This window comes from Narcine bancroftii, chromosome 5 (assembly GCF_036971445.1).
Source record: "Narcine bancroftii isolate sNarBan1 chromosome 5, sNarBan1.hap1, whole genome shotgun sequence".
In the NCBI taxonomy this organism is placed as follows: Eukaryota; Metazoa; Chordata; class Chondrichthyes; order Torpediniformes; family Narcinidae; genus Narcine; species Narcine bancroftii.
In genome coordinates, this window is record NC_091473.1 from 51,515,487 (window position 1) to 51,528,860 (window position 13,374).

At 41.3% G+C, this 13,374-nt stretch overlaps 1 protein-coding gene across 5 annotated transcripts in view; it reads left to right on the plus strand.

Annotated features, from left to right (window-relative positions):
• LOC138763377 (host cell factor 1-like) overlaps window positions 1–13,374 on the plus strand; it is a 141,431-nt gene that overhangs the window by 35,984 nt on the left and 92,073 nt on the right. For 4 of the 5 annotated variants that reach the window (XM_069937426.1, XM_069937428.1, XM_069937430.1 and 1 more), the window contains exons 10-13: window positions 280–477; window positions 1,734–1,961; window positions 9,442–9,543; window positions 12,990–13,209. In XM_069937426.1, coding sequence (XP_069793527.1) covers window positions 280–477; window positions 1,734–1,961; window positions 9,442–9,543; window positions 12,990–13,209 — 748 coding nt within the window. The remainder of the gene's footprint in view (window positions 1–279; window positions 478–1,733; window positions 1,962–9,441; window positions 9,544–12,989; window positions 13,210–13,374) is intronic. The other variant, XM_069937429.1, reaches the window with a different exon arrangement.

The following is a 13,374-nucleotide window of genomic DNA, read 5'->3' on the forward strand; positions in this document are numbered from 1 at the left end:
TAAACACCCTGTTCCTCTCTGCACAGCTCTGACTATGTTCACATTGCAGAGTTGCTTTTGTGCTGTTTAAGAAACAGGAAAATAATGGGAAGCCAAAATTCCCATTAATAACCTCTGATGTGTTATCTTTTCATTTGCATGTCTTGAAGCAGGAAGCTCCTTTGTCCAATTATGAAAAGGCTCTTGAAATGTGAATGAAGAATGTTAGCACTGCATTGGATGTTAGTGTTTGATCTCATTTGTGCTACTTCTGCTGATTACATTTTTACTTGGTCCCAGCCACTTACCTCCAGCCCACAGATGAGTGGAATGGCAGCTCTGGCTGCTGCAGCTGCTGCCACTCAGAAGATTCCATCAAGCACAGCAGTTACCCCCATTGGAATTCACCCAGGCACAACCATGGTCAAAACAATGGCAGTCACCCCTGGAACCAGTACCTTGCCAACCACTGTAAAAGTAGCCACTCCATCAGTCATGGTATGTAATTTATGAAAAGGAACAGTGCAAATCTGATCATCTTGCCAAAGTCTTCCTTTGGGAAAAGATTCACAGGCTCATTTTCTGTTTCATGTGGGCCAGGATTGTTGTTTTTTGTATATTTTCACATCACATAGAAGAAGAATTTGCAGAAATTTTGTAATATGGATATTTGTGTCATTAACTGAAACTATATTTTACTTTCAGATATGGGGTTAAACCCTAAAGTGGGAGAGATTTACTGATGCCAATATTTGTCTGAAGGGTCTTGCCTACAAAATATTGCACTAGATGTTGACCTAGCCACTAGAGCTCCGGTCTGAATCACCGAGGTGATTTGAAACCAAAAGCATTGATTCAGAGATATAATCACGAGGTCATAAAGTCAGGCTACTGTTTCAGAATTGGAGTGACCAGTAATTTCCTCACTTCCTTCCAAATCATTATAGTAAATATTTCAAGAACTGGCTGCTGAGATCACAACTGCCATGTAAAACAAGTCTCTCTAATCCTCTATCCACATCCTGCATAATTTGTCTCTTGAGACTTTTCCATGTAGAGCAGGCCATTCAATTGTTACACCCTTCCATCACTTCATCCTTAAATTATTGTTAAGCTGCTGCACCGTGCATCCTAGTTCTTGGGGTAGGGGCTATGAATTTTAGCTCCCACTGGGATTTGTGCTTTTTTTCTTGATATGATCTTTGGGGAAAGTTTATTAGAAGGATAAGGGGGAATCTTACAGAAGCGAATAAAATTATAAAAAGAATAGATAAGTTTAGATAGCAAGGGGTTGTTTCCACTGGCAGGTGAGACTAAAACTAGGGGACAAAGCCTCAAGATTGGGAGTACCCGAAATTTAGGATGAAGATAAGGAGTAAATGCTTCTCGGATTAACGAATCTAGAATTCTCTGACCAAGGATGCACAGAGATTGGTTCATGAATGTATTTAAGGCACAGCGTGTTAAAGACTAAGAAAATTAGAGCTTATGAGGAAGCTGAGTCCATTGCCAAATCAACCTTAAGCTTAGTGAATGCCGGAGGAGGCTCAATGGGTCAGATGGCCAACTCCTGCTCCTATTTCTTCTTGTATTCTAAGATATGAGGCTGTATTTGGAGCTGGGATGGGCATTAGACTAAAGATTAAAGCACAAGTCTTCCATATTATTTTATTTCAGATGTTATGGTGCAGGCATGATTTATTTTCAAGAGGGCCTTTCACTTATCCTGATGCCAATTTGTATTTGCTTTCCAGGTCAATGCACCAGCAACCTCAATGTTGAAATCTGCTACTGCTCAATTAGTGACTGCAACTCATGCTGCCACCACCACTGCTCCTGCGAGACCCATTATTACGGTGCATAAATCAGGAACAGTTACTGTGACTCAGCAGACGCAGGTGGTGACCACTGTAGTGGGAGGCGTCACCAAAACAATTACATTGGTTAAAAGCCCCATCTCCATGGCAGGCGGAAGTGCATTGGTAAGGATGGCGGCTATAACCAGGATGAATTTGTAATCTTAGTTGATTTGATATCAGAAGGATTCAGGTAGTCTTGCAATTTTTATTTCAAATTAATGGTATCTTTATTCTGGCTATTTAACAACTTTGAAAATTTTAATCAGACCTGAGGGGCAACGTTTTCACTTAGAGGATGCTCTGTGTCTGGACTAAGGTGCCAAAGGAAACTGTAGAAATGGGTATAATTCCCGCATTCAAAAAACTATTTGATGAGGTTTAAGGATGGGAAGCGTTTAGAAGCAAATGGGATTTGCCCAGAATGCCGACAGTTGCCATGGACATATTGGGCTGATCTGTGCCATAAAACTCTGCCTTGGCTGATTATTGTGAGTCCTCTTAAACGCTGCCTTGAATTGAAATAACATCGTGATTTTCAAAGCGTATATTTTCATATCTGCTGTGTAGTTTTTGCTTTCTGTTTGCTCTCCTGTTGATTTCATACCATGCTATGTTTGCCAGTCAAACTCTTGAACCATGTCCACTCAGCCAATATTGATGATTTAATTTTGAATTTCATAAATTGAAGGAATGGATTGGTGGTTGGAAATGAAAATCAGCTTGTAGATGAACCCATGATAACGAGTACAATACGCAGCTCTGCCAAGTGATTGGAAGGACATATTGCATGGAAGAGTTTGGAGCATTAAGAAAATATCTTGACAAGCCAACCTCCAACATACTCTTTACAACTTTGACTTGAACAAATTAGGAGAATGGGTAGAGAAATAGCAAATGAAATACAATGTTGGATAGTGTATGGTCATACACTTTGGTAAAAGGAATAAATGAGCAGACATTTTTCTAAATGAGAAGAAAATTGAAAATCCCTGATGCAAAGGGACTTGTGAATGCTCATGAAGGACACCCTGAAGATAAACTTAAAGATTGAGTCAGTGGTGAAAAAGACAAATGCAATGCTGGCATTCATTTCAAAAGCAATACAATATAAGAGCAGGGATGTGATGTTGAGGTTTTACAAGGCACTGGTGAGATCTCACTTGGCGTATTGTGAGCAGCTTTGGGCTTCTCATTTAAGAAATCATGTACTGATAGTAGGGAAAGTTCATGGAGGTTCACAAGGATGATTTCCGGGTTGAAAGGGTTATCATCTGAGGAACATTTGACTGCTTGTACTTGTTGGAATTTAAGAGAACAAGGGGGGGATCTCATTGAAATATTTTGAATGTCGAAAGGCATGGACAGAGTAGATGTAGAAAGATTCTTTCCAAAGGTAGGAGAATTAAGGACAAGAGGGCATAAGTTCAGGATTGAAGGGCATTCAGTTAGAACAGAGATGCGAAGGAATTTTTTCAGCCAAAGGATTGTGAATCTGGAATTAGTTGTCACAGGCAGTTGGGGAGGAGAAGTCATTGGGTGTATTTCAGACAGAGCTTGATAGATAGAATCTTGATTAGCCAGGTCATCAAAGGTTATGGGAAGCAGATAGTGGGGCTGAGTGGGAAAATAAATAAGCTATGATTGAATGATGGGGCAGAATTGATGGGCTGAATAGCCTTTTTCTTTTCCCATGTCTTACAAATGGAGCTCTCATTACTAAAAGATTATGCCTTGCACTGTTTAACTATATTTTACTTATTTAACACTAAACCCTGCAATTTTTGTTATAAACTTTCCACTGAGCTTTTGATGATTGGAAGTGGAAAACCAGGCAAATATATAATGAGAAACTCGTTTTGTGAACTTTTCATAAAACTGTAGTGTAATGGAAATTTTCAAAGAATTAACGTTCTTTATATATTGCTTCAGATAAACTGTTCTGATGCAATAATCACAGAACAAGCCCTTCAGCCTTCGATGTTGTGCTGACCCATATATTCCTTAAAATACTAAATCCTTCCTACCTTGTAACCCACAATTCTTCTACCATCCATGTGCCCGTCTAAGAGTCTCTTAAATGGCCCTAATGTTTCAGTCTCCACCACCTTCCCTGGCAAGGCATTCCAGGCATCCACAATTCTCTGTGTGAAGAAAAAACTTAACCCTGATGTCTCCCCAAACTTCCCTCCCTTCACTTTGTGCACATGTCCTCTGGTGTTTGCTATTCCTGCCTTGGGAAAATGGCACTGCCTGTCCACCCTATCTATGCCTCTCGTAATCTAGTAGACCTCTATTTTCTGTTCTCATTCTTCTGTGCTACAAAGAGAAAACTCCCAGCCTTGCTAACCTTGCCACACAAGACTTATTTTCCAATCCAGACAACATCCTAGGAAATCTCCTTGAACCCTGTCCACAGCTTCCACATCCTTCCTATAATGAGATGACTAGAACTGTACACAATACTCCAAGTGTGGTCTCACCAGAGATTTGTAGAGTTGCAACATGCCTTCTTGACTCTTGACCTCAGTGCCTCTACTAATGAAGCCCAACATCCCATAGGTCTTCTTAACTACCTTATCAACATGCACGGCAACCTTGAGGGATGTATCGATTTGGAGCCCAAGGTCCCTCTTTATCTATGCTTTAATTAACCGAACATTAACCCTGTACTCAGCCTTCAGCTTTGTCCTTCCAAAATGCATTATCTCACACATGCCATTATCTCCACCTGCCACTTTTCCACCCAACTCTGCATCTTGTCTATATCCTTTTGTAACCTAAGACAACCTTCACCACCATCCACTACTCCTCCAACCTTCATATTATCCACAAACTTTCTGACCTATTTACTTGCCTCTTCATCTAGGTAATTTATAAAGATTAGAAGGAGCAGGGGTCGTGGAATAGATCTCTGCATCACTCCATTAGTCACCTGCCTCCAGGCAGAGTACTTCCCTTCCACTACTACTACTCTCTGCTTTCTTCCTACAAGCAAATTAAATTATTTATCCATACAGCCAGTTTTCCACTGATCCTGTGACTTTCTGGATGAGTCTCTCATGGGGGACCTTGTCAAATGCCTTGCTGAAATCCATGTAGACCACATCTACCGCCATACCCTCATTTTTTTTGTTGCCTCCTCAAAAAACTCAATTACTCATAAGGCATGATCTTCACAAAGCCATGCTGGCTATCCTTGAGTCGACTGTACTTCTCCAAGTGCTCATAGATCCTATCCTTAAGAATCCTCTCCAGTAGTTAGACCACTGATGCTTGACTCACCAGTGTATAATTCCCAGGATTCTCCCTATTACCTTTTTTAAACAAGCTGACCATATTTGCCAATCTCCAATCCTCCAGCACCCTCCCTGTGGCCAAAGTGGACTCAAAGATCATAGCCACTGCCCTTGCCATCTTTTACCTCACTTCCCGCAGTAACCTGGGTATATATTGGCCAGGCCCAGGGACTTTTCAATCTTAATGTTTTTAAGAAGATCCAACACTTCCTCTTCCTTAATTGCAACATTATTTAGCTCACAAGCCTGTTCTATTCCCCCGTCACCCTGATCAAGGTTCTCCTTTTGTGAATACTGAAGCAAAGTATTCATTTAGGACCTCTCCAACCTCCTCCGCCTCCAGGCAAATGTTGCCTACTTTATCCTTTAGTGGCCCCACCTTCATTCTCGTTATCCTTCTGTTCTTCACATACCCTATGGGGTTCTCTTTAATCCTACATGCCAAGACCTTCTCCTGCCCCTTCAAGCTCTCCTAAATCCTTCTTTAAGCTCCTTCCTGGCTAATATATGCTTCTCATGAACTCTTCCTGTTCCCTGCTTCCTGTATCTGTTGTAAGCTTTCTTCCTCTTGACTAGCTGCCTCTCTTGTTTTGAAAATCATGGTTCCCTTTTCCAACCATCTTTTCCCTGTCCCATTGGGACAAACCTCTCTTGAACCCAGCACAAGTGGTCCCTAAATTTCCTCCACATTAGTTCTGTACTTTCACCTTTAAACATGCTTTCAATTTACTCTCTCTAGTTCCTGCCTCATCCCATCATAATTAGCCCTTTCCCAATTAAACACTTTACCATTTTGTGTGCTTTCATCCTTATCCATAGCTATGCTAAAGCTCATGGAGTTGTGGTCACTCTCACCAAAATGCTCACCAACCGAGAGTTCCGCCACTTTACCAGATTCATTACCCAGAATTAGATCCAGTATGGCCTTTTCTCTCGTCAGCTGGTCCACATACTGTGTCAGAATCCTTGAACATACCTGACAAATTCAGTCCCATCTATCCATCTTGCAGTCAGGAAGTGCCAATCATTATTAGGGCAGTTGATGTCTCCCATAATAACAACCTTGTATTTCCTGCGCCATTCCAAAATCTGCCTGCTTATTTGCTCCTCGGTATCCCAAGGGCTATTTGGGGCCTATAGACTACTCCTATTACAGTGATTGCTCCCTTCCTATTTCTGACTTGCACACATACCGTCTCAGGAGACACCCCCTCAGCAGCGTATTCCCTTTCTACAGCCATGACACTATCCCTGACCAGTAATGCTACTCTTCCCTCCCTCCCTCTCTTACCTCCATCCTATTCCTTTTAAAACACCTAAACCCCATACCTGCATCAGCCAATCCTACCCTTCCTCCAGCCATATCCCTGTAACAGTCACAACATTGTAGCTCCATCGTTCCATGCTCTAAGTTCATCCCCTTTATTCCTAATACTCCTAGCATTGAAATAGATACATTTCAAATTGATATTGAACTTGTCCTTTTCTTTTCCCACTGTGGATCATTCATTTATTGAGCTACACAACGTGGAACTGAATAATCATCAAATTAGCATCTTTTATTTCCACTAACAGGTGATAACAATTAAAAATGACTTAATTGGCTGTGGAGGGCTTTGGAACATTATGGAATGAGTGCAAAACATGGTTAATATTAGATGCAAACCTTTCATAAATTTACCTTGGCTTATCAAATAGAGTTTTGGGGTAGAAGAACAGTGTACATCATTAATTATGAAAAAAATTAATGAAGTATTTCAATGCAAGGAGTATTGTGGGAAAGGCAGACAAGCTTAAAACGTGGATTGGAATGTGGATTTATGACATTAAAAATTAGTAAAGATCTAGAATGTATGGATTAGGATAAGTTTTCTGACAAGGATGTGCAAGGTAAGTGGAAGACCTTTAAAGGAGAAATTTTAAGAGTACTGAGTTTGCATGTTCCTATCAGGATTAACGGCAAGGTAAGCAGATATCGGGAGCCTTGGTTTTCAAGGGATATTGGGGATCTTTTTCTGAAGGTGTACAGCAGGTATAGGCAATGTGGAGCAAATGAGATACTTGAGGAATATGAAAAATGCAAGAAAAACCTCAAGAAATCAGAAAGGCTAAAAGAAGACATGAGGTTGCTTTGCAGACAATGTGAAGTAAAATCCTAAGGGTTTCTATAAGGTGTATTAAGACCAAAAGGATTTAAATTTTAAATTTAAATTTAGACATACAGCACAGTAACAGGCCATTTCGCCCAACGGGTCTGTGCCACCTAATTTACACTTCAGTAACCTCCAACCTCTGGTACATTTCGGACAGTGGGAGAAAACTGGAGCCTATGGGGAAAACCCACACAGTCATGGGGAGACACGAACAAACTCCATACAGACAGTGCCGGATTCGAACCCAAGTCCCAATCACAGACGCTGTAAAGGCATTGCACTAACTGCTACGCTAACCATGCCGCCCAATAATGATTGGGTAGCAAGGGACAAAATTGGTCCCCTTGAAGATCAGAGTGGTTGACTTCATATGGAGCCAAAAGAGATGGGGGAGATTGTAAATGGTTTTTTTTCCATCAGTGTTTATTCAGGAAACAGGCACAGAATCATGGGAAGTAAGGAAAACAAGAAGAGAGGACATGGAACCTATACAGATTAAAGAGGAAAAAGTGCTTGCTGTCTTAAAGCAAATAAGGTTGGATAAATCTCCAGGGCCTGAGAAAATATTCCCTCAGACCTTGAGAGAGGCTAGAATAGAAATTGCAGGGGCTCTGGCAGAAATATTTAAAATGTCATTAGCCACGAGTTTGGTGCCGTTGGATTGGAGTGCAGCTCATGTTGTTTTAAAAAAGGCTCCAGAAGTAACCCTGGAAATTATAGGACGGTCATCCTGATGTCAGGAATGGGTAAATTATTGGAAGGTGTTCTAGGAAATTGGATATACAATTATTTGCATAGCCAGAAACTGATTAGGGATAGTCAACATGGCTTTGTGCGTGGTAGCTCGTGTTAAACCAATCTTAATAGAGTTTCTCGAGGAGGTTACCAGGAAAGTGTGTGAAATAAAGGCTATGGATGTTGTCTACATGGTCTTTAATAAGGCCTTTGACAAGGTCCCTCATGGGAGGTTAGGAAGGTTCAGACGCTCAGTATTCATGGTAAAGTAGTGAACTGGATTTGACAATGGTTGGATGGGAGAAGCCAGAGAGTAGTGGTGGATGATTGCTTCTCAGACTGAAGGCCTGTGACTTGTGTTGTTCCTCAGGGATCAGTGCTGAGACCATTGTTGTTTGTCATCTATATCAATGATCAGGATGATAATGTACTCAATTGGATCAGAAAGTTTGCAGATGATGCTAAGATTGGAGGCATTGTGGACAGTGAAGAAGGTTTTCAAAACTTGCAGAGGGATCGGGACCATCTGGAAAATTGGGATGATAAATGACAGATGGAATTTAATGGTGTTGCATTTTCGAAGGACAAACCAAGAAAGGACATACATGGTAAATGGTAGGGCACAGAGGAGTACTGAGAATACAGATACATAATTCCCTGAAAGTGGCGTCACAGGTGCATAGGATTATAAAGAGAGCTTTTGGTATATTGACCTTCATAAATCAAAGTATCAAGTGTAGGAATTGGGAAGTTATAATAAAGTTGTATAAGACATTGATGAGGCCAAATTTGGAGTATTGTGTGGAGTTTTGGTCACCTAACTACAGGAAAGATATCAATAGATAGAAAGAGTGCAGAAAATATTTACCAGGATGTTGCCAAGACTTCAGGAACAGAGTTATGGGAAAAGGTTAAACTGGTTATGACTTCATTCCCTGAAGCAGAGAAGAATGAGGGGAGATTTGATTGAGATATTTAAAGTTAAGAGGGGGATAGACTTTTTATACTGAGGGTAGGTGAGATACAAACCAGAGGACATGGGTTAAGGGTGAAAGGGGAAAAGTTTAGGGGGAACATGAGAGAAAACTTCTTCACACAGAGAGTGGTGGGAGTGTGGAACAAGCTGCCAGCTGAAGTGATGAATGCAGATTTAATTTTAACATTTAAGAAGAATTTAGACAGGTACATGGATGGGAGATGTATGGAGGGCTATGGACTGGGTGCAGGTCAGTGGGACTAGGCAATAAAAAAAATGGTTTGTCACAGACTAGAAAAGTCAAAGGGGCCTGTTTCTGGGCTGTGATGTTCTATGATTTCTGGAAATATATAACTGGATGTATTGTCTCTTGAGTAGTGAAAGTACTGTAATGATTGTCCCAGTGTTTTAGTTGAATTGTATACTTTCACTCTTCATCCTAGATTTCCAATCTGGGCAAGGTACTAACCCTGCAAGCTAAACCGGGACAACAGGCCACCATCTCAGGCACAAGTTCCACTGGACCTCTTACACAGATCTTCCAGGTTGGCAAATTTCACAGCCTTCAAAACATAAGTGGTTTATTTCTCCAGTTTGTTTCTCTGCATTCTTTCTTGGAAAAAAAAGTAGTTCTTAGAAGAGCATGAGGTTATCTGTGTGAATCCTGGCGCAAGCTTTAGGGATAAGTCGTATTTTCCTGCTCACCAATTTCACATTGTTATAACATGGTGCAAGTCATTTCTAGTGACCCTTTGCATTCTCCTTTAACTACCCAGCAACTCCTTTGCCTCCAAGGGTCTCTTCCTTTGCCTTGTGTTTTAAATTTGTACATATTGGGAGCCACATATCCTCAATCTGACCTGAACTGAGAAATGTACAGCTTTATGGAATATGTGTGCAAAAATAGAGTTGATATTTGATCAATCAGATAAATTCAGTGTTTTTACTTACTAGAGCCCTCAGTTGTTCTCCCTTCAGAAGTTCAATTCAAGCATTTAGTTCAAAAACTAAAAGGCGTTTTGTTTAATTTTGATATTCCAGTATACGAGCTTTGAGTATTGAAGGTGACCAAATGATGCTAATGGCCTTCAGTAATAGGAGGCACAATTCAAAAGCTCTGAGGTCAGATATATGCTAGTGAAGCAGCACTTTTCCATATTTCAACACAAGTTACCATTGTGTCCTGAGTGGCCTAATTTCATTTTGTCTGTTAGAATTGTTAGAAGGAATGTGGAATTAATAGCACAGTTATGTCTTTGAAACTTGTAATAACTGCAAGATCTGTTGAACACCTTAAATGTTAGTACACTTTGCAAAAATATAGCAGCACGGCTAGAGCTGCTGTAAGGGCTCCACTGCCACTGATGCAGACCTGGGAGAGCGGGAAGCAGAGACAAAACACTGCTCTGTAGGGTCCAACAGCCTGGTCCTCATGTTGATGGCTCCGTACTGGCTTTAAATGGCCTGTTAAAGGAATTGACAGTGTTTTTAATTAAAATCCAGGGTTTGTGCCCAAGATGGGGGCACCTGTGCTGGCAGCTGCCACGAAGGGTTACAGAGTGGGGAAGCAGCGAACTGGCACGGGGCACCAGAAATGGGGGGAACCCACCCCTATTGAGAAAGAGAAGCATAGGAGATGACCCTACAGGACAGTGATCACGCTAGTGGACCAACGAGAGGCTCAGCAACTGAAGGACCCACACAGACAGTGATTGACTTGTGGTCGAAGGACTCACACAAGGCTGCTGGTGACTTTGGGCTAAACGATCCACAAAGGCTGTGGGCTGCTGGAGACTGGCTCATGGGAACCAGGTATTGGAACCGGGATTCAAGAGGGTGCCAAGGGCGAGAAAGGCTCCTGAAAGGCCTCGTGTCCTGAAGGCTTCCTGATTGTATCAGTTTGGATCTGGTGTTCAGGTTGCCAATGGATCGAATAGGCGTCTGTGAGGCTGCAGGACACTGCGGGAGCACTGAAGGTGAATCTGGACATTCAGTGTCTGAAGGGACTCTTTTTGCTTCTCATTCCCTTATACTGTCAGGGATACCAGGCAGTATTAATGGTGACTCTTTGCCTCATGGGAGGCAAAATTTCATGTGGTATTACACTTTCTGTATTATTACATGATAAAAAAGGAAACAAATTCCTATGGAGCTTCTCAAAACCTGTTGCAGAAGCCTTGTGTAATTTTATGCTTCTTGCTGCTGTGATGAAAAACTGTATCTGCAATTTCCTTTGCTTCAGATTAATCTCAAATTATACAACAATTAAAATGTGTACAGGCAACTTGCTCCTCTGATAAAACCTATGTGTTGCAACAATTAAAGGTATAATTATTATAATGTTTTACAATCATCTGCAATAACTCAATTCATTGAGGACTAGGTTTCTATTGTTAGTCTTACAGTTCTGCTGTATGCAGTTTGTGGTGAAGAATTTATGGGACCAGCCTACAAATGTATTGAAAATGTTGAATTATAAAACTCTGGTTAGACCACACAAAGTATGCATTAATTTCTGGTCACCTCATTACAGGAAGGATGTAGAGGCTTTAGAAAGGGTGGAAGGGGAGATTTGCCAGGATGTTGCTGGATTGGAGAAAATATCGTGAATTAAGGTTGACAGAACTAAGGGTTTTCTCTTTGAAGTGACGAAGGGTGAGAGGTGTCTTAATAGTGGTATATAAGATTATGATGGACCGAAATAGGGTGGACAGCCAGCCCTTTTTTACTGGAGTGACATTAACAAATACCAGAGAATATTTGTTTAAGGTGAGTGGAGGAAAGTTTTGGGGAGCAAATGGTTAACAGCATGATTCCTAACAGTGTAGAAGAAGAGGGCTCTTGGGGTCCAAATCAATAGATCTCTCAAGGTTTCCGTGCAGGTTGATAAGACAGGCTTATAGTATGCTGGCTTTCAATAGTCGGGGATTGAGTTACTGAGTCATGATGTAATGTTATAGCTCTATAAAACTCTGGTTTGACCACACTTGGAATTATTGTGTTCAGTTCTGGTTATCAAATTACAGGTAGAATGTGAAAGCTTTGGTGAGGGTGCAGAGGAAATTCACCAGGACGATCCCTGGATTGGAGAATGTGTCTTATGAGGCACATCTTTTGAGTGAAGATGTTAATAGAGGTCTACACGATTATGAGAGGCATAGATAGGGTGGACAGCCAACATATTTTGCCTGGGGTGACAGTAGCAAAAACCAGGCACATCTTTTGAGCGAAGATGTTAATAGAGGTCTACACGATTATGAGAGGCATAGATAGGGTGGACAGCCAACATATTTTGCCTGGGGTGACAGTAGCAAAAACCAGGCACATCTTTTGAGTGAAGATGTTAATAGAGGTCTACACGATTATGAGAGGCATAGATAGGGTGGACAGCCAACATATTTTGCCTGGGGTGACAGTAGCAAAAACCAGGCACATCTTTTGAGCGAAGATGTTAATAGAGGTCTACACGATTATGAGAGGCATAGATAGGGTGGACAGCCAACATATTTTGCCTGGGGTGACAGTAGCAAAAACCAGGCACATCTTTTGAGCGAAGATGTTAATAGAGGTCTACACGATTATGAGAGGCATAGATAGGGTGGACAGCCAACATATTTTGCCTGGGGTGACAGTAGCAAAAACCAGAGGACATCTGTTTAAGGTGAGGGATGAAAGTTTGGTGGAGATGTCAGATGTAACATTTTTCTTTACCAAGAGAATAATAGGTGCCTAGAATGCATTGCCAGAAATGGTGGTGAAGGTTGGTACTATAGGGACATACAAAAAACTCTTAGATGGGTACATGGATGTAAGAAAAATAGAGGGTTATGGGTGTGAGGTAGGGGAGGATTCAATTGTTGTGGAGTATGTTTATAGAGGTTGGCATAACATCATGAGCTGAAGGGCTTGTACTGTGCTGTAATGTTCTATGAAGTTATTCTCCTATTACAGAGCTGATGGCTTGCTCTTTTTTTTCCCCCAAATTCAATAGACCAAAGGTCAGTTGCCTCCAGGGGCCACCATATTAAAGCTCGTTACTTCTGCAGATGGGAAGCCTGCCACTATCATCACCACCTCCCAAGCAGGAAACATGGGCCTAAAACAGACACTTGTGAGCCTTGGTAACATGTCGCCTGCCTCTTCTAAACCAACGACCACCATCCTCAAAACAATTCCAATGTCTGCGCTTATTTCTCAGCCTAGTCCTACAGGTAAAGAAGAGAGATAAAATCAAATCTACTTTAATATAGGCAAGTGTATGTGTGTGGGGGTGATACATTTTAATTGGGATGAATGTTGTGTTTACCTTCTTGTGAAATTATTTTGCTTGTTAGCCTGTTTGTTCAATCAAGAGGGAGAGATTTTCAAATACAGCT